Genomic DNA, 25,978 nt, shown 5'->3' with positions numbered 1-25,978 from the left:
TTGCTCAGAAAAACACAGGGGAAGGAAGGCAGGAAGGGGTACGAAAGGACAAGTCTGCAGCCGTAGTCGAACTCTCTTGTGACTCGGCCTACAGATCCCAATTGCTCACTTTTCCCTCAAGGCTTATTATGAGAAAAAAACATCTTAAATGGACATGCATCCAATAGTAATTCAAGTTTTTAGCCACATGAGGAGATTACGATCAAGACATTTCTCTGTAGGTTTGAAAGGGAATAATGAATCGTCATGACTACTGAACAGCAGCGAGGGATCCCAGTCACAAGCTGGCTTTTGATTTTGTTTATAAGACTCTTGGACATCCCATGGGCCCGACTGTGCTTTTAGCTTCCCAATTATCTGTTTGGGTCAGGGACAGAATAACCCAGGGCTACTAAAAAAACAAGAGAGAACAGAGTGAATAAGAATGAAAAAGAGAAAAAAAATCCCCCTCAAATACAAGCAAACACAGAAATAGATGCTGCATAAATCAAAGCCATATCCCTGACCATTTCCCAAACTCCTAGAGGACTTTATTAGACAATTTCATATCAGATTACAGGCGAAGGATAATGTGATATTTGAACGTAAAGAGATGGGAATTTAATGCTGTGGATTAGGGGATCCGGGACTGAGATGAAGAGGGGTTAGTAGAAAAATAGTGATATGTTTGAATGGGCTTAAAGGATCTTTCTGTTTCATTTCAATCTGCCTACTCTGAGGTCTTGATAGAACAGTGCAATCCAGTTTCATGGATTAATACTGAGAAAGGAAAATACCACATATAGGAGTTGCTTGGCTGGTGTTCAATATGATCAATATCTCTGCACCTGTGTTTTGAGGTAACTATCGTACAATAATATGCATGCTGACTGAATATAACAAATGCGCATGTAGAAACAGCAGACCAAGGAACAAAATTAAGACTTAAAAATGAGGAGAAAAAGTTCCTTGAATCAAATGAATTCATTTATATGACTCAGTGCTGCAAATGTCACTTCTGTTAACATTAATACACAGCACCAAAATCACTAGTTTGGTTTTTGGTATATTAATCATAAGCATCTGACAAATGAGACACCTTTCTTTGTGTTTCCTATGGACACATTGATGAGGCAGTCACACTGGATGCCATAGGTGTTGTGTTGCTCCTGTGATACCACATAATTAGCTGTCAGTCACTTGATAATGAGACCAACAGCACAGTGGCGCCTGACGAAAAACTTACCCAAAAACTCCAAGTGCTCATTTAAAGTTCCACCAAGCTTGATGTCATTTCTGTCTGACACTGGATGAGTAAAGTGCAAGACCCCAAGAGTATATGTGAGTCTGCAAATTAGAGAAAGGTACCTTCTGCTGCTAAAAATGCATGACTGTGATTGTCTCCTTGCTGTGGTTTAACAATGCCTTTAAATTGTCAGGAACATTGTAATTAATGGTTTACTACACATGGATAGCCGGTCAAATAAAAAAGTGTAGAAAATTAGATTTTCTCAAATATTTAGGAGGTGAAGAGCATGATGGCCATATTCTTATGAAAGAATAATTCACCCAATACTGAATGATAAATTGAATTCTATTCATTCATAAGTAAAATGGCATACTTGCCAAACAAGTAGAATTAATTTTAAATGACAACCTCTCAGATTCTGAAGACTTGTTAAAAATATTTATATGTAGCCATGATCGAATTTCTTTACTGTAATTAAATGACTGTTTCAAAGGTAATGTGGTATGGATGATTTCATGTACCCTTACTAAAAAAAAAAAGGAATTTATAGAATATATGATCAGCTTGTCAGACATGTAATGACTTGGCCTCTATGTCTGATAAATACTGTGAGGAATTTACAGAGACAATGTCGAAGTCTAAATTAAAATCTGACTGATATAATAGACATTGTCATGTTCTTTCTGCAATTCTTATCTATCTGAAGCTATTTCAGAGTCACACAGTGTCTTCGTGCAATTCTTATCCCTTCATTGATTAGTGAACTACTCCCATCCCATAGACACCAGATTGCACAGCATATTGTGAACCGGCAGGTATGTGTGTGTCTTTAAAATAGTTTCATCATCTGAGTTGTGCAGTATGCTGTGCAGCTCATAACAAATCCTTGTTATCTACATCCAGCCTTATCCACAGTAGATGATATCATTAGGTTGGAGCTAGTAGCTGTGGGCTAGATATGAAATAGTCTTGTCCTCAAGATTCGAGCTGTAGCCAGCCACTGTGACTCTTGACTAAAGACATTATCATCATGGTGGCTCAACTAGACTGTTTTGTGGAGATAGATTGCAGAGCAGCAACATGGTTTGAGAATAAAACATCAATATTTAAGGTGATTTATAGATAATTAGCAATATTGATAGTCGTTAAGTCCAGAGAAACAGAGAGTCCAGCTTCATAAATGTGTTATCTGTTAATCTGTGACTGCAATCTCAGGTACACAGTCTTAGATTGCAAGATAGAAGGAAAATGAACACTGGCACAGACAATACTGCTCAGGATGCACCCTGCATCTCTGAGTTTTATTTGTTCCCACCCACAGATAACTGTCCAAACAATGACAACATTGAATCATATCAAGGTATTTGCAGCACAGGTACAATTCAGTAGGCCTGAGCCGAGCAGATAATACTCATATCTGTGTCCATATCCAGAGTCCACACCTCAGTAGTCACAATGATATCTGGACTCATAACACAAAGTGGCAACACAATGTGACAGATGTAAACAAATCCCAAAAAGAAAGAAATATATATATATATATATATATATATATATATATATATATATATATATATATATATATATATATATATATATATATAGGCAGCAGATATCTGCAGCCCCCCTGCTTTCATGCTTTGTGCTAAGCTAGGCTTAACAAGTCACAGAGCTTTCTCTGTATTGAGCGCACAGATATGGAATTAATATTGATCTCCTCTTCTAACCCTTGGTAAGATGGTAAATAAATTACTTTCTAAAAATGTTTGAGAACTCATTAAAGGGGAAACACAGTAGGGTATGTTTCACATCTTAAGATGTAGGCTCTGATTGGCAGCAGGGTGGCCGGGTTCAACCAGAATATCCAAGTTCAGTCTCTTGAGTCAATTAGCATCTCATCTTTCAGCAACATAGTGAATCCCTGCAGTACATAATAACCTTCACCTCTGACCTCAGTGGAACTGAGGGACCATTTTTCTTATTTATACAACAAAAAATCTTCAGTGTTTACCATTTGCTTACTGGAAACCGCACAGCATTATCTACAAAAAGCTGGCTGGTTATTTTTGCAATGTCTGGCAAATTGGTTCTACAGCAAACAACAGAACAATCTCATACTGTATAACAACATCTTCATTTTTTTAAGGGTGCATACTGTATGTAACATCTGGCCAGGGACTACCTGAAAACAATCTTTTAGCAAACTTGATATGTATTTTTGCATTTTTTTTTATACAGTTTTGTTATTAGCGATAAATACACAAGCCATCTACTGTAAATGTTTTGGAAATACAGTATTTAGACTTATAATAGTTGCCATGTATGACAATAAGGACACAGCCCAGCTTGTTAGGCAGGATTTTCATGGCTTGTTACTAGCCCCCTTTCCTCTGCGCTCACCTCCCACGGCACCAGCTCCGAGTGGCAGCCTGCAGCATGATGAGCTTCACGGTCCCCTTCTCCTCAAGATTGGTTTCCATTGCAAATGGATGTTAAATTTGCACATTAATTTGGCCAAAACGCCTGCTTAGCTTCTGCACGAAAAACCAGACAAGGTACAGAAAGCGACAGAGAAGGAAAGAGTGCCTAACAGCAAGAGAGAGCCATACAGACAGACAGTCAGCACGCAGCCACATTTCATTGGCTGTAATACAATTATCTAGCTGCCGGCTCGATGGTATATTCATATGACACGGTTATTCATTTAGTCTTATTTTCAAAAATGCAATAATAGTGAGAGCTGTGTGTTGGGTCTGAGTCATTCTGACTGATGGGAACCCAGAGGCTGTTGCTTGGCTCTGTGTTTCCAAAATCCTCTGACTCATTGCAACAATGAAAAATGTTCAATAAAATACCAACATATTTTCAACAAACCATGGCTACAAAATCCACCAATTCTGCCCCCTAAAGAATTAAGTCTTTCTTGGACTTTTATGCTTTTATTTAAAACCTATAAAGTTTTACTTTGACACATGTTAAGCTGTGAAAACACAGAACTAATTGAAATTAAATGAGATGTGTGATGGAAAAAGCAGAGCACGCTCATTAGTAAATAGTAACATGAATATTAGCAACAAGCAAAGTGTGTGGAACTACTGTAAGTGGAGTAGATGAACCTGTTTTATTGACATTTCTGACATACAGTAAATCTTGGTGAACTGTATGATTAGTCCAAAAAGTGAAAACAGTTTCTATTTCAGTGGAAATGCATGGTCAGCAGCACCCACAAGGGGTCTTAGAGACGTGCCATGTATATCCTCATAAATATAACAACATAATGAGAACCACAGCTGACACACAGAAACAAGTGGCTGCTGCAGAAGATGTTTGCAAAGAAAAAATAGACAACAAGATCAGTTAGCTGAGTGCAGAGAAAGCAGAAAATCCCAAGATAAATATATGCACAAGCATATAACTACCTAATATTACTTTTCACTTACTGGAACCAGAGATTTCAGAGGTGATTTCATATCAACTTTGCAATTCTACATTGGCTTCATGAGTCTCATACCAATGTATTTTACTTTACAATCAGGATGTGTACCTGATTAAGTTACATAATCCTCTTTAATTTGTGAACCATACCCAGCGTTGCGTGAGACGTCGCCACAGAAGTGAGATAAGTACAGCTGTCAGTGGTGCCTGGTTAGCTGATCCAAAAAGAAAGCTGTGCTGAAACCAAGCTTTTTGTTCTCACTAAACCTCCCCTTAAAGCCTTTAAGCGCCACAGGAAGAAAGATAGAGCTGTGGAGAAAAGTTGCATTTATTTGGAGCCGTTCAATTAAAAGTTGTGACCTGAGAGAGGAACAGTGTTGATTTTTACGCTCTCAGAGTACAATGAATACTGATGGTTTTTACTATGAAGCGTAAGTTCACTGTCATCCTCTTGCAACAGACAGTTTGACATTAGACAGATGTTGATATGATACCAAAACAATACACATATCTTTAGTTTTAAGTAGTCTCCAAGGCTATTTTAATATTTTGTGCCATCTTTGATTAACATCTGGTTTGTCACCTCTGCACTATGCTTGCTGGCTCTCATTAGATTTCTCATTTCAGCATCAAGCCATTGGGAAAGAACGACTGGGAACCATTAGCTTTTTATTCCCTTTGGTATACAGAGATGATTCAGAGCTGTGTACACGTTTTCATCGCGGCCCCACAGCTTTGAGAGTCCTTGACGGTGTTTTAACATATCACTCATAGCAAAGTGACACGCCAGATAATCTCACTTCTGACACATGGACTGCAGCATATTTGCACTTGTGGAAAATTCAGGTGCACTTCAGAAACACTGGAAATGCAGAGCTTCCTGGCTGAGCTGGTATATGCACCTCAAACCCATTTTCCCCCCTTCTGAGACAAGGCTGCTTGGAAGAGGCAACTGATTCAAGCTGGAGGCAGAAGGGATTTTCTAGGAATGGTATCACCATCATTTTCATCATCCTCTTATCATCATAATCTGTCTTTCTGTGCATCTGGATGCATGCATCAACATGTACAATGGGACTGTCAGCTCCTCTCTCTGTTTCAGATTTCCCCCTCCCCTCACCTATATTGCAATTTAATTAGAGTGAACTTTACTTGCTGTTGGTCTTTTGAGACTCATTTCACAGTGGTTATATCCTTTAATCTTTCAAAACATTTGACACTGATAATTAACTTAATTATATTACCTCTCCTCCTCTGTCCCATGACAATCTCACTATTGATTGCTTCAACCATCAATCAACTGTCAAGTAAATACCTCTGCAAAAGAAAGACTACATGTCAATAGGGAAACATTTTTTTTATATTGAGACGCATATTTACTATTTCCTGTTAAATGGACTGTGTTGACAGCTGAAGCCTCACCTGCGGGTTTGCTTGAGGCTGGTTAAGTGAATGGTTGTCCTTTACATCTCAAGCAATGATGAGTGAATCACCCTGAATGTCGACATAATGGAGTCCCTACACTGTAGCTTCTCTTTCTCTTTACCTCTCCCACTATTTGCTTTTTCTTGCCTGCCACTTCTGATCTCTCGTCCTCGCTCTTCCACAATGTCAGCTTTCGCCCTTCCCTCATTTCTCCCCTAACCCTGACCTTCATCTTCTTGTCCTCCACTTCTTAATTCTGCCTTTTTTTTAAGACTGTAAAAGCTAAATAACTGTGACAGCAGGAATCCTGTCTCTAAGACTTAGTGCTATCTCTCTCTCAGTTTAAATTTAAAGTGGTTTACTGGGACAGTTGCCTAAAGAAACGGAGCAGAAATACTGTAACACAGCAGCTTCAGTTACAACAGCAAATAGCAGCCTAGCTGGAAATGATATCGGATCTTTAATAATTGAAGTTCTACAAATTGATCTCTCTCTTTGGAGCCTGATGCTCATGCTGTGCGCGTCATCTTTTTTTAAACCTTCAACCACGTAACAGGAACAATAATCCAGTGTGATTGACGCTTTCCATTTTCCACTTTCCACTTGTCAGCTTCTAGTAAAACCCTAAGAGAAGTTCATCTGAGCTCACGGACTACAGAAATGGGGGTTGGTTCTGCCAGAGTGTGATAAGGTTATGAGCAACACAGTTGATTTCTTGTGGGGTGAGAGGGTTCAGAGGCAGTGAACTCTGTGAGCATATGAGACCGGTGCTACCAGCAGGAGGGTAAACACACTCATGCTCACATGTGCTTATGAACACACATGAAGAGCCCACATCATGGTGTCGGTCGACATTTAACTTGAGGTGCTGTCGCCTGCTCAAGCGCATCTTAATGCAAAAGAATATATCATAATGACTCATGATTTATGAGGCTCTGGTGTAAAGCAACTATGATTCAAAGTTTAGCTTACTGCCGTCTAAAATTTAGCTTCTGCCTATTTACCAAAATTCCTCTCTTGTTTATCTTGACAGATCTCAACATGGTTTTTAACTCAATCTGCCACACACATACTTCTCACTTCCTTGCCTTTATATTAAAAAAAACAGTCTTATTGGATAGCCATATAACTCACTGAATGGCTTCCCTGAGCTCTGTACTCCAGTGGAATAAAAAATACTTGCAGTACATAAAGGGCAAAGGGAAAAAAACAACAACACAAGAATTGGAGTTTTAAAGGGAAAAAGCCGTTATATGTTTGCTGCAGTTTCCACGGTATTGAATGTGATAGTAGTTAATGTCATCCAGAGACCTGTTTGAGAGAAACAGCGAGATTTCCACCCTGAAGCGTTTTTATCTTGCCCACCACAGTGTGACCTCCCACTGGGCCCTGCAGGCATTCAGATGTAGAACAGAAAAAGACCCCGACTCTCATCTGCCGGGGCTACAGAAGGCAACATGCACAAAACAAGTCAGACAAAATGTATACACGCTTGTACAAAAATGCACAATAAGGAGGACTTCTTGTTAAGGCTTTCACACACTCCCCTCCTCCCTTTCACACACGGCTGGCGGTGGTCAGTGACAAGACAAAGTGTCTCTATTAGTATCAAAGCGGCTCTGTCCACCATAACAGATGGCTTTGCTTCCTCCAAGGTGGGCAAAGTGATTTACTCTATCTCTACTGTACTTTGCCTTATCTAATTGGACTGACCGGGCTAAGGAAGCAGGCCAGTAAATCATGTCACTATCATGTATTTATAGATGAGGTCATGTAACTCTAGAGTTGATGGCAGCTACATAACATCTATATATGACACCTGTTACCATGCCAGCTGCTGGCAGGATGCCCAAAAAAATGAGATGGACACAGCAGCGAGAGGATTGTGACGAGGAACAGAGGATAAAAGCAAATGTGAGAGACAGAGACAATAGCACCAGGATGAGAAACTGTGATTATAATCATACACATAAAGACTCTGTCATCCTCAGATGTATTGCTTTGACTCTAACTGTGACATATTACAACACAGTGGATTCATAATCTGAGAATCCCAGCTTCAGCTTACTTAGGGAAATGAAAAATCTTAAGGGATGACAGCCCTATTGCAAAATCACATAACCCTGGCTGTGGCTCAGCTTCACTGCTGCGCAGTCCTGATTTGGCCAGACACCAGAGTTATAGTGCGGGGAACCACTCTGGACAGTGTGTGCACGATGGTAACAGGGCTCCTCTCAAATAGGAAAGACACATTCCCTGCGTTCCCACAATTCTGCATGGTTGGCTCTCTGGCGTCGATATCTGGAGCAGACATTCCTCTTCGTACGACTCCCTGGAGAGCTGAACTTCCTTTTCGAAACCCGAGCTAAACAGAAGCTTCCAGGGACATTCTTGCAGATTGGTGATGTCAGAATTGGGAGGACAAAGTCCAGCGTACACACAATAAATTAGAATTGGATGTTTTCTAGATTCAAAATTAAACTGACCATTTCCACCTGTTGTCCTTCACCTACATTCTTATTTATTATTTGAACATAATCTCTGGTGTATTTTCAGCAGGAATTAGAAAGTTTAGTTTGATACACAGTAAAGCAATGCTGTCACCATTTTGACAAAAATCAAACTTAAAGATTCTAAGATTAGACATCACTGAAATTAAGCTGCCACTTTCAGAATTGAAGAAATAAAACCACACAATAGATGTTTTCTCTGTGATATCTTCTTTGGGCTATAGGACAATGTAATGAACTGAGTAATAAAAAAGTTATTGCATTGGCTTGATAGCTTTTACAACTGCTATCTGCTACAGAGAAGGGTTTTTGTGTGCATGTATGCATGAGAATGGACTTTGACAACATATTTGTTCTTTATAGAAGCAGACAGATCAATTAAGAAAATATCTGGCATTTACACAAACAGAAAAAGGCCATTTTCGAGGCACAGCCTGTAATCTCTATCTCTAGTGTAGGTGTGCGCGCTTTTCATGCAACAACATGCGAAAGTGAGTCTTTATGTTATAGATTCTACTTAGATATATGGATGGCATATCCATGTTTGTATTGTACGCATGACCTCAGACACACACACATGTGGCTGTGTGTTTCGCTGTGGAGCTTTAGCGGGCAGGGTGCTGGCTGCTGCTGTCACCACCATGCTGGCCAGAGAGGATAGGTCCCGTTTTAGAACCCATAAAGGAAGCCCCGCATGATATTAAGTATGCATCAGTGCCCCCCTTTCTCATCAGCGCACAGTGCCGTTAACCTGTGTTCTCAATCTCCCTGTCACATGAAATGAACACACTCAAAGGTAACTCAAAGTCAATTCACGTTCATATTGTCAGTCCTGCCGTTCCTTTCCTTTGTGCTCTTGTGGCAGAATCCTGTCCAAATCCTTGTAAGCTCAAATAAATCGTACATCTTGGACTGACTCTCCAACTCTGGCTGACTGCTAGGTGTCTGGTTCTCCTCACAGGAGACCCAGGTTCACTTGTGGGTTTGAGTTCATCCAGCAGAAAAACACAGCTCCGAAAGGCTGAATACAGTGAACCAGACACTACAGTTAAAATATATAATCTAAACACACAGCCATTTTGTATCTTGTGCCATAAACAATAGCTACATTTTCTAGACTGATTGACTTTTTTCTGGTTTAACACTGATACGAACATTTATGGAGCATAATAATTATGGTAAATGTGTAATTAGAATTGGCGAGACATTCAGAAAATAAACTTTTCTCCTGTTTCTTAAATTAATATGACTTAATGATAGAAGCAATACAAACTGCTTAAATACACATCAATTCAAAAATATATTTACTATAAAACTTTGTTTTACACTGCAAATTACACATAGTGTCAGAGCATTATGAATACAACTTTGTCATTTTAACACATTTTTGTATACTAGTGTTATGATTCTGAGTGATACTGTTTTAGGGCTGCTTGTGTTTTAAAAGAAGTACATCTCCGCCTTCTAAACTATGTTTTTGTCACCGTGTTAGATAACGGAGCTCACGGTTGTCTGTGTGTTCATGTGTTTTGAGAGTGCATTTTTCAAGAGGCAAGAGATTCATGGGAAAGGAATGCTCTGAAGAACATTTCTGTCCAAGGCAGCTGTGTCTGAGACAGAGCAAGATAAATGAGAATGTGTGGGATAATAATTAGGGAGACTGACAAAGAAAGCCAAAACAACACACATGCTTGGCTTTTCCCTGAAGATGACCAAAGGAGAGGCTTCTCTTACTCACACAACACATCGACTGTCCGGAGAAGCACAGAATAATGATCATGCAAAAAAGTGACAGTGGCCATAATGCTGTACAGACACTTATGTTACGAGGCGACTCAAAAGAAATGAATCCTCAAATTCTTTTGAATTGAAATTCTGATTCTTTCAAAAAAAAAAAAAACAACTAATGTTGGACAGAGGTTAAACTGAACAAACAGTTTATGTTTTCCAACAGCATGTATCTTTCCATCTTACAGTCCTATAGCTGCTGCTATAAGACTTTATTAACCTTTATTAACAAATGCACATCCAATCAATAAACTTTGAAAACTATGTTGACCAATTTGTTTTTCTATTTTCAACTTTTCATCCATCTGCCTGCTGCTGTAATACAACTGGAAGGGAATCAAGTTTTGAAATAAGGACTGATGATGATTCATCAGTTTACATGCCGATGTTCAACTCTTCTCCCATATTTCACTTGTTTCTCTCCCCTAACTCATGATTTAGCACAGTCAACTGATTCCTGACTGACTAGCCTTCACACAGATGCCATTTTTCTCTGTCACTGTATTTGATTGCTTGTACTGAAATGTGTAGCCTTGTGGAAGGAAGAATGCTGCCTCAGTGACTCAAAAGCAAAAACTAAAAAGAAACTTTATGAGATGAAGTGCATCCAAGTAGATTAGTTTCTCACTAACTTTGGTAAGTGAGTGAGTGAGTATTATAGCCAACATCCACTGAACTTTTCAGCTCTCCGTTAAAAGGGAAAGGACGTTTTACATTTCAAGCCGTTGCAACAGTGAAGCCGCTAAAAAGGAAACCAGCTGTCTTGGAGCCAAAACTGAAGTGGACTCAGCTATTGCTTTCCAATAAATGAAAAGCACTTCATAATGAGAACCACCATGTAAAATGCTGTGTTTCTGAAATAAAAATCTGCCCAAGATCACAGAGAATGATGCAAAGGTGGCTCAATATTGTTGGATACCTACATTGGATGCAAAACACCTGGTAAGACACCATGATAACCAAGAAACTTACAAATTAAAACTTAAATTTGACACCACAGTATACAGTGCCCATCAGTAGATGAACAAGGCAACAGAGTGAAACAGGTGCCTTTAAGTTTCATTCCTTCAGGCCCTGACACACTTCCATCAGTGACATAGGGATCAGCAAGTTATGTAGATAATGAATTAGCCATCCTTGGAGACTCCTGAATTAGCCAAACAGTTGCCTATTTACACATAAAGCAGATCCAGAGCAACATTAGCATTTATTTGGAATCATGTTTCTGGCAATCTGACAAATGTAGATCCAATATTCACTTTACTTTTAGCTCTGTTTTGGTTTCCACTAACTGCTTACTAAAGCCAAAACAAAAAAGCTGAAAGACACTAAAAGTTTCCATAGAGCAACCTTTTAGTGTCTTGAGGGTCTTCACTACAGGTGTCCCATTTCTAATTATACATATTCATTTCATCAATTGTTAATATATAAATATTGAGAAGAACAGCTTAAAGATGCATTTCCTGAGTTGGGAGAAATGATCTGGTATCTAGATGTTTTATTAGGCACATTAACCTTTAAGTTCAGAACATTTGGCAAAAGCAAAAAAAGACCCTTGAAGATAATCACTTCAACTCTTTGTCTGAGTAGCCACTAGATATTTGATATTCACTCTTCTACATTTAGATAATATAGATGATTTAACTGTCAAAACTCTTATTAATTAATCTGTGATTATTGTTCCCTGGGTGCAGTTCAGAGAACCGGTGGGCTATTTTAAGTTCAGGGATGAATCAGAGGTCCCTGTTGTCCTCAGGCCAGTGAAGACGTGCTGCTCATCTCACACTAGTGTCATTAGTTCAAACTAAGTATCTTCCCAGTGGCGACACACTGTTCCTGCCTGGCAGCCTCACAACAGGACGCAGAATTTATCACGCACACAGCACACACAAAACGGAAGAGTGTGCACAGAAGCCAAAACATACGAGAAAATAGAATCACTCCCTTTGTGTACATGTGTATGCACAAATATCAAACTTCTGTACGTGTGTATTGGGTCAAGAAATTCAGGAGTTGGATGCTGACGGACATTCCAGATTCAGTATAAATATTTCTGTTATGCTTTGTTGTCCACTGTCCCTGAACCACAAGCCAAAATAGCTTCTGGCAGTTCCAGGCACCTGTGATTTATCCTTTTGCCTGAAAAAGCTCTTGTGTAATTAAAATTAGTCGATTTCATCAAGGCTTCACAATTTTCCAAATCCCCACAGACGCTGAAAAGTAATTTCTAAATCAAGCCTCATAGCAATGTTCATAGACTGCATGTGTCATCAGTTTCCTCGAACAAAGCCCCTCCCTTCCCCTCATATAAATGTGATCTGTGCCACGGATTGTTGCAGATTAATACTAGGAAGTGCTTACTCATCAGATATCGCAGGCAAATAACGTGTCACTATATGAAAGGTTGGAATCAAAGTGCTTGGAAGCAAGTGGAAAATAACATCAGTGGAGCTGGATGAGTTTCCACTGGTGATTAATGTCTATATCCTCTTACATTGTGGTGTCTTGCTGCCAGCCATCTGACTGAAATACATAAATAGTAAATGAGTTTATAATCTGTCATGCATCATAACAAACCATGTTGTATATACACAAATACAACAACTGTAACAAAATAAGTCATATCATATTTCTAGATCACACACAACATGCACAAAACCCCTGGCAACACACGTGAATGCATGGTAAGTATATACTTATGTTTGTATGGTAAAAGACAGAGTATCAAATTTGTATTTATCAGCTGCTTAGTTAAGATGATTCTTCTTGGGTTTTAAAAGTGCCTGATTCCAGTTTTAAGCCTCGTAAAAAGGAAAAAAAGCAGAAGAAGAAGAGAGAAAAAAAAGAGGGAAAATCAAGCACGGTTCAATCAGCATTGATTTAGAAGGCAAATAGTGAATGTGATATAGACTTAAGTTTATGACCCTAAATGATTTGTGCTGAAATTAAATGTCCTTAAATCTGACCGGTTTCATGCTAAAAATATTGAAGCTTTTCCTGGAATTTTATCCTTGGGAGTGTGCAAAATCCCCTAAAACAATATTTAGCCCTTGGGACACTAAAAGTCCCAAGATAAGGAAAACATTCTTTAAGGCTTGCGGCTTCTTAAATAAGAGACCTGGAACAAATATTTATTGGAGGAAAGTACAGTGTGATATATTGCATCTGACCTCTAAATATAAGTAAGTGACAATAAATGTTATTTAACAAGTAAATTAATAAATGTAATTTTCAAAGAAATACAACTCCTTTGGAGGCTTTTCAGACAGTTTTTATTTTTATGTAGCTGAAGTGAGAAGTGAACCTCAGTTGTAAAAATGATGAACACAAATTTGCCAGGACTGCCCTTTAAATGTACAATGGGGGATCTATTTCTGTAGATCACATGAAACACTGAATAACAGTGAATACCAGCATCATGCTACAGTTGCCTGTATAAGAAGGATCCAGCTAGACAAGTGAAACCTCTTCTCATTTAATGGAGGAAAAGTGAGAAGAGGCATCAATGGATAATGAATAAATGGGAATGAATAAATCTGTAAATCATTCTCATACATACGCACAAAACTCAGAGATGAGTTATGTCGGTTACATTCCTCTTTCTGCATAGCACTGTATCACTGCTAACACCAAAGCTCTTAAAAGCTTTCCATTTTCTTTCTGCATAAATTGTGCATATGCATGATGCAGTGGCTGGGAGTGATTTGATAAGCTTTTTTTTTTTTTTTCATGACCCACTAAATTTTATGATGGGCTGGCATGACATATTTTCACAACACATGCATGATGCACTGACAGGGCGCGCTTGTGTGTGTGTGTGTGTGTGTGTGTGTGTGTAGTGAAATATAGGCACAAACACACACACATTCGTGTGTGCTTCTCGCTGGGCACGTTAAAGCACGTAGGCTGAGAAGTGGCGCACACAGACACTAAAAGCTTTCTACTACATCCTTGGTAGTTTCGTCAGCATGACTAAGTGTGCTCCATCTCACACTGTTCTCCAGACAGAACCATGATTTCCCCTGGCATCACACACTCAGCTCCCAATCACTCCACAAATGTCAGACCTAATAGCATCTGCTTCGACACACATGCACACCCACATGTGCTTGCAGGCGCACACACACACCCACACACACACAAACACCTGTAAATACTGTACACTGACACACGTAGGTGAAGGCAATCATATACCCTCCTACACACAAACACACCGGAGGGATGAGTCTCCCTTTCACCAGCAATATGCTGCGGCAGTGTATGTAGGTTTGTGGGTGACTGGGGGCGGAGAGGAGTGGTGTTACCTAAAACAAGACAGACTGGTTAGGGGCCAAATCAGGGAGAGGGAGGGATAGTGAGATAGAGGAGAGAACAGAGAGAGAAATGTGACAGAAAGCAGTGGGGGAAGGATGATGTTTGTGTGCCTGCATGCAAAACAGAGAAAGTGAGAGAAATATAGTGACAGAGTGGAAGTCTGTGTATAATGGAAGAATTGTAAGTGTATGAGAGAGAAATAGATAGAAAGAGTTGGGAGTGCAAGAAGATTACAGTTCGGTTGAGTACTTGACATTGCAGCCTTTTAATTTCCTCTTAAAATTATTACTGTCAGTGTCTGGCGTACAATCAGATTAGATGTGCCGAACTGTATTTTGTGTATTTGCTTTTTATCTGTCTGTGTGAAAAGAGAGTCAGAAAGTGTGTTTGTGGGCGTGGATGTGATTAAATGCACATGAATTTGGGTGCTTATACATGCACAAGCTCGTCTCTGGATTTCGCAAAGCTGGAGTGGAGTCAGCAGCGGGAGCAGACGTGATGCACACATCGCACATAAAGAGAGTTAGACAGTGCCTTAAGGAGCTTAGATGGGGGTGAGGGTGGTGGTGGAAGAAAACTGTGGGGATGAAGGGAAAGATGGAAGGCTGGAGGGAGTGAAGGAAATTAAGAGAAGGGAGAGAGGGAGTTGGAGAGGAAAAGGGTGGAGAGGAGAGGAGAATAGAGGAGAGGATGGTGGTGTCAGTACGCTATGACTTGCCTCTTCCAAAACAGGAATTAATCCAATAATCGCTTGGACATGTTTTGCATAAATTCTTCATTCTTCTCATGTACATAACAGGCTATCATCTGGTACAAGTATGCATGAGACCTGTCAAGACCTCGGAGACACACACACACACACACACACACACACACACACAAGCGACAGCAAATCCCACTGCTGTAGGGTTAGCACACATATAACGCCACCAAGAGTTAAAGATCCAGAGTTTATCTGCCGCTTAGTTCAAGTGTCGCTCCGGGTGTCACAAATGTCAGCAGTTCTGTTAGGCTTTGCCCGCCATGTCAGCTCTTTAGCACTTGATGCTATGCACACACACTTCAAACCCTGAGGAGCCGGAGAGTCAGTAAATTAACTGCCGGCGATGCAGAAGAGAAAAGAAAGACTTCTTATTCTTGAGATGTGATACATTTCTCCATTTCCTTCAGTCTTTAACCTGTTTCTTCCTCATCTGCTCCTTGCTGTCTCTTTCTTCTTCTTTCAGCTTCTCCTTTACCATTTATTTGAATTCAGATGTCTTTCGTTTCGTTAAACAAGGACTACTGAGTAAACCTTAGAGAGCAGGTGAGATAAATACAGGTATGCTGAAAGCCTGGGATAACAGATTATAATTTATGTTGCTGGCTAGCAAAACTTTGGTCCAAGTATCCAAGTTTCTGCCCTCTTCAACAGTTCATTATTAAAGGAATAGTTTAAATAGTTTTGAGAAATAATTTGCTTTCTTACTGAGAGTTAGATGTAAGGTAAGGAAGTAGCTAGAGCCAGCAACTTAGTTTAATGATCGGAAATGGGGAAACAGCTAACCTTATGCGTAAAAATGACAATTAAGTGTTTTACAATGGGTTATGTGTTGAAGCATTGCTTGGCCGGGGTCACTGCTGGTTAGCTGGCAGCTGTTCCCGGCCAAGCTAAAAAACACATAGATGCCAACATAAATGGGAACAACAAAGGAATTCTTCTGGAATGGAGGGGCAAAAACACTGGGCAATAGTCCGTGTAATGCAGCTTCATGGATACATTCGCCCAGGTTTGGCAATTGGACTTGTCCTCCTTACAAAACTCACCTGTCTTAATGCTTCAACACAGCAATAACACATTTCTCGCCTCACTCATGACTGTTGTAGGCTTTAACACTTTCCAACAGATGTGTCACCTCTAAAAATAAGACGTACAATACTTGATGAGCCCATCGTGAACTACGTGATAGTGATTCATCTATGGTGTTACAGTTTTTCACCTCTTAGTGTTACATCACAGATGTAGCTATAGCTATTCCATGCTGAGTGCACACAACACAAACTTCAGCTTCTTAATTTTGTCTCCCCAGCCTCTGAAAGCGGCTGTTAGGCTGCCACAAAATTTACCTAAATTACAATCTAATGATCCTGCAAAGCAGCTTCCAAAGCAGCAGGTGATGAGATATTCACTGGTACAACAGAACGTATCTAGGCTGGAAGTGGTTTCCATGAATCTGATTGTGTGAAAACAAATAAAAATCTAAAGCGCAGTACCTTTAAGCTGCAGTCTTTTAAAGATATCAAAGTAAAACACTATTACTGAGGTCTGCCAATTATAAGACACAAATCTCTTTGCTTCTGAGCAAAGAGCTCTGCTTAACAGCCGCCTGGGGAATTAACTCACTTCCCTGCAGTTTCAACTGTGCTACATTTTGTCTGGCACTTGTTGGCATTGTCTCTCCTGAAATATCCACCCTCCTTGCCTAAGGGAAGCTTACCTTCCCCTCATGTGTGAGAAATCATTTAGTGACAGTGTTGCTCCCGGAGTACACACCAGACAGAGGAAATAAAGTGCAAGGTAATACACAGGTCAAAGATCAAATGCAGACAGAGGCAACGGAGAAGTATTGACCACTGGCAAATTAGAATAGCTGATTTAGGAATTACATGATATTAATCAATATTGGTTACATATGCCTGAAAATGTAGCCATGAGTCTTTCAATGACTCTTAGTCTCAGACAGAGAGAAAGAAATAGAGGAAAAAGAGAATTCAGTGGAAGGCACACACCACTTCTTGACCTATATCTTCCATGATTAGCTATGCACAAATAGGACTTCCTCTCCACTGCCTTGCCATGAGTGAGAAGCAGATTATAAGTTAGCTGCCACTGCCACTGCCACTGGTGAGCTGAGCTGGAGCTTGGACTGTGGCTGGTCTTCTCCCAGATTTGAAGTAGATTGGGGATTTCAAAGTCAAGCAAGTTCAAAGCCTTGGCTAGGGAACATTCAAAAGAACCACAGCCAGCCATGAAGTGGAGAGGAAAGGAGGGGGAGAGCTAGCTACTTACAGTAAACTCTCTCACAGTCAGCAGAGAAAGAGGGGGGTACAAAAAAAGGGGTAAATGCTAGTGAAAATAAACTCTGTGCTCCTGTGGATTAAGTTGATGAGAGGTGCTGAGCAGGTGGGATTTTGCTGACATGTTCGTGCAAAACTGACAGTGAGAACCTAAGTTTTAGTAGCACAAATCATCAATAATGCAGAATGTTGGATTGCGTTTTCTCTAAAAATCTAAAACTGATGTTGCAGCTGTGATGTTGCAACATCACTGCTGTGGCGTTCACCTTTGAGACCCGATGAGATGGATTTTTGTTGCATGTGGAATGTTAACAATGTCTCTTGAAATGTTGCTAATATATTCTTACACCCACACTTTTGTAGCATAAAGTGACAAAAAAGCCCAAATGTGAAACCATTAAAATTCATTCCTGTTTTCCAGCAAAACTGCACACTCCTCTGCAGCTAAGGCCCTGCCAGTGTAGCACTTTCTCAGGTGTCCATTTCTCTCATTGTACTACACAATACCATTCATCTCACACAATCAATCCGTGGTAACACCTATGCACCCTGGGGACAGAAAACATCAACAGAATTTCCTTAATCTCGGTGACTTTGGAGATTTACGATATGAAGTACAAAGGACTGTGTCTTCAAATAGAGGATTTACTCTTTGAAAAGGAAGTTAATCTACATAATGGTATATCAAGTAGTTAGTGTGTAGTGCTTCTTTCACACAATGACTGAACATCTTCAGCTTTCACCCTTTACACATTATGTTGTCAGATAGTAACATGCAAGTTTAGTCTACCAGACTACAGGGCAAATACCTGAGGCAGCATCTCTACATCAAAAATTAATGTCTGGGCATAATTTCAGTTACTACATTAACATGTACAGAGAAGCTTTAAGTTTACTGCTTTTACTGTTTGAAAATAGAAAATAAAGATAATCATAAAGTGGTTGCTATTATCACTGTTATATTACCCCCCAGTATGCTAATTTTGCTAAGGCACTGTGACAGTAGTGGGACCACCTCTAGTATACAGAATTATTATGTTAAATGGTTTATTGTAGCAATAAGGATTTGTTCACAGGGTATCAAGGGTGCATGAAAACAGTTTAACTGGCACATGGCCTCAACCAGAGTATAGTAAGTGGTAACAGAAAGAGGTAAACAGAGAAGAATTTCCTTTCTATATGATGCTATGCTATTAACTAATTTAAAAAATGCTTGTGTTCAGTCAGACTACATATTTCAGTTACAAGATGCTTCATGTTTGACTTTTATTCTGTTGTTTTTGGAAAAGGAATGCATTAAGACGTATAAAGATATGCAAAAAGTGAGACACTTGTGATTATTTGTACATATGCTCAACACACACTCATGGTAAAAGTTTTTAGGCCAGCTGATGCCGGCAGGCTGCTTTAGGTCTTTAGTGGTGGAATTAGCTCCAGCTAGTGCCTCTCTCTCTGTTGTTTTTCACCCTGATTCAGCAGTCCTGGTCTTTACGCAGAGCCTCTGAAAGCTCAGCGGCCACAGGGAATGCCAGCTCATCGACTATTATAATGACGGCCTCCCTATTGCTCTCCGTCTCTCTCTGCCCTTCTCACCAGCACACCATCCCAATTGTCTCTCTCTCTTTGCAATCTGTCTTTCTGTCCTTCTTGCTGGACAAAGGCTGGTGTGAGTGTGTAGGATGCAATTGTGGCAGCACTAAAAGTTCATTGTCAACAGAAATGCACAAAATGAATATCCCCATGGTAGGAATGGATGGATTCAAGATTTAGCTGTTTGGCAAACTGCAAACAAAGATCTAAAAATGAATGTCGCAGGCTAAAAATGAGAAGCTCATTATGAGAATGGGAATAGTTTCGAAGCTCAACAGTAAATAATCATTCTTTTTCAATCTGCTCCTGTTACAGATGTGACTTACCTTGCTGCACTAATACAGAAGTCAAACAAGAAAAATAGGGGCAACACACAGAAAATGTTGCTGATAACCTTATCGCATGCTTTGTAAACTGAGGGGGACATGGTGGACTCACCTTGAGCTTGTCAAAGCGTTCAGTGAGTGAGGACACCTGGTGCTCTCGGTGGCGCCCCACCAGCTTGCAGAGGGCACAAATGAGCTGGTCATCCACCAAGCAGTACATGTTGACCTTCTCATTCTCATGCTCCAGACAGGTCAGGCCACGAATGTGAGTGTCTGGCACTGGCTCCACCAGGCGGTGGCTGGTGAAGGGCTTCTTATTTGGGTGTGTTGCGCGCAGGCAGCGGTCACAGTACGATACCTCACATGTGACGCACGTTTTGACAGCCTCACGCGGTGGATCTTGCTCACAGAACTGGCAGCTGATGCGTGGATCCATTTTAGCCACGACAGCTGGGCTGTGGTTAGCGTTGGTGTGATTGGAGTGATTGGTGTGATTGGCGTGCGGATGGGAGTGGCTGGAAGTGGCCGGGCTGCCGCGGGCGCTGCTTCCACTTGTGCCACCACCACCGCCAATTGTTCCAGCTATTGTTCCGCTAATGGTGGCGGTGAAGGGCCGCTGCGGCTGCAGGCGCCGGCTCTCGGTGGGGGAGTTGGGGCCGCTAAGGGAGGCCTTTTGAAAGCGGTCAATGATGTTCTGCAGCGTCACATTGCGCTTAAGGCCCTCCAGGCCGCGGTGATTCAGCGTGATGACGTAACGGCACGTGGGGCACTGAAAGGCCGAGATGGACTCAAGGGGCTTGCTGGTGGAGCAGTGAGAAACCAGGATACGGTGGGCGCAGTTAAAGCACAGGCTGTGGGCACAGGGCAAGAGCAGGGGATCTTCAAACAACTCCAGGCAGATCGGGCAGGTCAGCTCAGACTCCAGTGTTTCCATCTTCAGTTGAACCAATCTAAAGGTGACATCAAATCCCACGGAAGCTGGCCAGTTACCTGCATAAAGAGGAAAAAGAAAGGTATGAGTATTTACAGTTACTGATTAAATAGGCCTCTGTTTAGGAACTTCAACTTACTGTACTTTTGTTCTTGGGGAATGTTTTATTGAATAGTGCAGCAGAAAATGTACGCAAGTCATCAATCTGTCCATTCATGCTTTTCTGATTTTGAATGAATGACTCGTGAGATATTGGCTTGGTAAGAAGGAATGGCTTGTACAAATTTAGCAGAAACATCACAAACAAACCTTTTCATGTATAGTTATATTTCAGCCTCTCAGCCTGCACAACCTGTTGCAGCCTTTAACACACAATTCCTCCTGCAGAGCTGTATGAGACGAAGAATGACTGAATGTGTTGAGGAAAAGGACAGAGGTTTGCCTGAACAGTAGGGCGGAAGGTAAAAATAAATCGAGTGAAGAGAATGACAGATGAAAGGAGATAAAGACGCACAGCAGCAGAAAAGGATTTAAAGGAACCTGAGGAAAACTTGTAGAGGGTCTCTGCATTTCTCTAACACCCTGTCAGCCTCTTATTCTTCAGATTTTTTTTTACTATTCATTCTTCCTGATCCATTTTTCTTTCATTTCCTTTCCATTTTTCTTTCTCTGGATCACCAATAACTTTGCAACAAACACTTAACTCCATGACCAGCTCACATCCCAAAAACAATTTCGAGTGGGACAGTGAAAACAGTGCCTGAGCAAAACAATAAAATTGATTTCAGATCCCCCTCCTATTTCTCCAAGCCCTCCAAATCTCAGTATCTTGGAAGCTGCATATCAAGCTGTCTCCCAGGGGTAGCCTTAAAATCACTGACATGAGAAATCACCAATAACCCCCCTCCTTACCCTGCTGATTCAGTGGCACAAGAGTGTAGCTCACAGTTGCTCTCTATCCTTTTAAAGACACAAAGCAGACACCGTGAAACTATAGTATTAAACCGGACGACCTCAGATAGCTGACAGTGACAATCTCATTAAGCGAAAGACCGGCCTTGTCTCCCTCTGCACCAGTCATGCAGGAATTACTGATGACTGGGTTTAGTGGTTATGACTAATCAAAAACTACTTTTCACTCCTGGGACTGGGTCTCTACTCCTGTGGGTGACCTCTCTGAACTTTTGGTCATCGCGTGCAAGATACTACTCGACATAAAGCAACTTTAAACTGTCCAAACATGTGTTTCATTCTTCTCTTTTTCAACATTATAGCACTATGGCCTTGCTAGCTCTTTGTCAAAAAACATAAAAATCTATTAATTACTATGCAACTATAAGAGACCAACAATATGTTCCATGCCTTAATCAGATACACCTGATTCCTGATGGATAACAAAATTCAGAAGTTGTTGTCAAACATCATGCTGAAGTGACAACACAAAGTCCACCTTATTCCTCATATTAAGGTATATTAAGTTAGCTCTGCCATTCACAGCTCGTTTGCAATAACTATTGTGCAGAAACCATCATAACTTGTGTGCATTCAGTTGCATAGTGAACCAAGCATTACACAGCAACACATAATCTCTGAAACCAGAGAAGGACCAGAACGTCTGACTACTGCATAAGACAGAAACAGACCTCAAAGGCTCAAACTCATTTGCACTAACAAAAGTCTCCTCCCTTCTGCTGCACCAGAACCATGCTTCGACATTGAGCTGTGTTCAAAGCAAACATGATGTGAGCAGCAGCTAAGTGCTCAGGAAAGGCACTCAACTGGAGAAAGTAGTTATATGCACGCAGCAGCTTCGTTACAAAATTCATTATCTGGAAAAGAAATAAATAACTGCTTGGAGTCAATCAGGCAGATATTACACTGATAAAAAGGCGATGGGCATTGTTCTTGTGTGCAAATAAATGTGTGTGTGTGTGTGTGTGAGGCTGTGTATGAGTGTATGGGTGGTTATCTGTGAGAGAGCAGTGACTGTGGCTGTCCACACATACATACATAATGTCCTCCTCTCATATTCACCTTGGCTGCTGTTTATCAGATGCTTTATGTGGTTGTTATCACAGAACCTGGCCATGTTAGGTATAAAGAGAGAGAGAGAGAGTTGAGTGGCAAGCTACCACTGAGCGAGCAAGCATGAGGTCCTGCTTCATCACACCAACAATAGGTCTAATTTATCTCCACTGTATCAGCGAGTTGATAATCAGCGGCAGACAAATGGAAATAACAAGAGAAACAGGATGTGGGGGGAGGTGATGAAGGCAGGCAAGGACAACCTTTACGACCTTTCGATGACAAGTAAGGTCACCTGACCCTGAGGTTATAGACTCCAGGTACAAATATGACATGATTCTCCACATAAACCTTTAGCCTTTGCACTGCACAAAACTGTTTTTTTCATTTTCATTTGATTTTGCAGTAGATATCTTTTCTTCAGTTCTTTTATCAAGACAAACTGACGAAACATTTCTTTTATGCTTTATCATTTTCAATTTTTACTGCTACAACATCTTTCCACTCTCTTTTAAAACACTGATTTATAAAATTAAAGAAGCAAATTGTGTGTGATCTGTGTGATTAATATTTTCACAAGGAATGAAATTCTCACTGAGAGCAACAGTCAAGCTCCATATGACTGCTGTTTCAGTAAGCATGTATGTCAACAACAGGAAACAAGGCACACATTCATTAAGCTTCTCCGGACGTGCAGTGACTCAAGATCATCAGGTCATCGCACGACCATGTGAACTTTACTCTAGATTCAGGTAAAAGTAATACCAACTGTGAACAACAATATCTTTGCATCACAGTATGTGGTCTTCAAGAGAAAAATCAAAGTCAATCAATACTTTCCTATTACATTTCAGAATATCATTTTCTCCACCTCTTTATTGGCATTTGACAAATAAAACAAAGGAAATAACACAAATCCCACAGTTCCCTTCTCACTTACAAACATAAACCATGTGTCATTACCACAAATATGCTGTGGAATTGTACATCTATCAAGAAAGCAAGAAAACAATCAGAGAGACCGAAACAGAATCAAAACCCTCAATTATTAAGCTCATCAAATCGATAGAGATGAGTGCCTCACCCTTAGGCTGGACTTCTACAACTGTCCAATTCAAGTGTTGACTGAATCAGCAGTCTCACTTTATTCCCTAGGACAGAATTCACCAGTGCTGCTTATGCTGATGTTAATGTGACTGTGTTTAACGGAGCATGGTGTTATAATTAACACCAAGCTTTAACACACCATCAGCAGGCCCATTAAGCTTTAGCTATGTCACTCTGGGGAAACAATGGCTGGCTATGATAGGAGCCACTTAGGGGCCGAATCACTAGCTTCATGGTAAAGGTGTCTTGCAGACAGGCCGACACAGAAACACATATACATTCACAAAAAACGTACACACACAGCCAGAACTACACATTTACAAGCACAAACTTTCTCTGTCTCGCTGTCTCTCTTCATCTGCCATTCTTGTTAAGGTGAAGTGTCCCATCTGGATGGATAACAGCTTGAGCTGTTGCTTGAGGGAAAAAAAACCACACATCACAAGCATACACACACACACAGTCACATACACATACAGATATAAAGCTGTATGGCACTCACTCTGATCTATTGTTGTGCTGATTACTGTAGCAAGAGTTTTTGGTCTCACTCAGAGCTTGCAGTGAAACAGATGAAACAACAACAACAACAACAGGGACATCACTGATGATTCATTAGTCCATCTGAAGAGGAAAGGCTGGATACATATATTTTTTAGTACACGCATACACACACTCACACTGTGAATTTTAATCTGCTCATGCTTTATACTTTTTCTTCAAACATCCTGAAATATGCAAACACCCATAACGAGAAAACCATCTCAGTCCTGCTCTTTTCAGACTGTGGGGAGGGGAAATGGACTAGCTGCTAACAAATTTAGACAGCCATTGGGTACATGATAGGTTGTTGCTATTTGCTTGCAAGACAGTAATAAATTCCACTCTAACATAGATGACACACTAAAAATAGATAATACTAGATATGATTTCTTGTGTGGGCCTAACAAAAGTCCTTTTTGTGTTTGCTTTGTCAAAAGAGACCCTACCATATCTTTATGTCATGCGGTTTTGTGTTCTAGCACAACATACAATCAAACATGGTCAACTCTTAGTCACTTCTACTTTAGGAAATATCATGGGTCTGATAGGATAATCAAGCAGCTACTTTACTGCTATGGGGGTCAAAAGATTTAGGTCATGAAGTGATGCTGACCAATTGCTGTTAAGGAAACATTTTATGCTGTTAATTTATGCTGCGTAAATATTTGCAGTTATTGGGAAAAGTGGTGTCTGTAACCTCAAATTAAACTGACAGAAATCCGGGATTAAAACACTATTAATAATCCTGATTTGCAATAAAATTTTATGAACCCACTGCAATCCTCCAAGGACCTATGTGTAGTATGTATCTGTGTATGGAGGTATTTTTATCCTTCAGTCAGATGCAATACATATAGCAGTAGTAATATATTCCACCACACGTTTATGAGACATGGCCTTGGGGAATGCCCCAAAATAGAAAACACTGAAGTCACGCTTTCTGTCATTTCATAATCTTGCAAACACAGAAACAATAAAAGAGGCTGTTTATTTTAAAGCACAGTCATGGCCCCCTGAGTCTATGGATGCATGAGTATGAATTCACTTTGCTGACGCATGCATCAGTCTAAAGAAAAGGCATTTGTGGAACAAAGATGATTATCCTTGTATAAACAATCTACTTGTAAAAACCAAATTGCTCCCCTCTGAATTACAGTAGCACAGCTGCCGAGCCAAAACGAGAGCTTAATGGACACTTGATGATTTAGGGATGAGGGGGCAACAGTTAAAACAAATCACCACACCTGGGCCTCTGAACCAAAGAAACAAGTGCATCCCCACTGCAGCAGTTACATTTATTTCTTAAGGGACTATTGTTAAGACCACAATGGCTCAGTTCTTGTATTCCTCAAGTGGCAACCTCCAGGGCTGAAAAATGAAGCCATTGCAAAGTGCCAAAACCTGCAGTTCTTTGAATGGCCACTTGAGGCCGGCTCCAAAAATGAGTCAATCCCCATAAACCCCTGTGTTAAAATGCCCAAGATATTACAGCCTGGTACAAAAAATGGTTTTAGTCTCTATAGCTAATTTCCCCGTATTATGCATAATTAAAGGCGTGGCCGCTTTGAGTGACAGGTACTACCATGGCAACGATGTTGATTGGGTAACGTAACCATGTCCTAACCCTAGATTCAAACAGTATAGGTGTCGCCTTAGCCATCGCTATTTCAGTGTGTTTTCAGGTCATGAAAGTTAATTA

General features: G+C 40.4%; 1 protein-coding gene across 5 annotated transcripts in view; it reads right to left on the bottom strand.

Annotated features, from left to right (window-relative positions):
* The window catches only part of mid2 (midline 2), a 143,990-nt gene that overhangs the window by 51,552 nt on the left and 66,460 nt on the right, over positions 1 to 25,978 (bottom strand). For all 5 annotated transcript variants that reach the window (XM_042418711.1, XM_042418713.1, XM_042418710.1 and 2 more), the window contains one exon: positions 19,786 to 20,663. In XM_042418711.1, the coding sequence (XP_042274645.1) occupies positions 19,786 to 20,607 (822 nt within the window). In that variant the 5' untranslated portion in view covers positions 20,608 to 20,663. The remainder of the gene's footprint in view (positions 1 to 19,785; positions 20,664 to 25,978) is intronic.

Source organism: Thunnus maccoyii, chromosome 8 (assembly GCF_910596095.1).
Source record: "Thunnus maccoyii chromosome 8, fThuMac1.1, whole genome shotgun sequence".
Taxonomy (NCBI): domain Eukaryota; kingdom Metazoa; phylum Chordata; class Actinopteri; order Scombriformes; family Scombridae; genus Thunnus; species Thunnus maccoyii.
The sequence above is the reverse complement of the archived record's forward strand: the minus strand, read 5'-3'. Positions and strand labels throughout refer to the sequence as shown.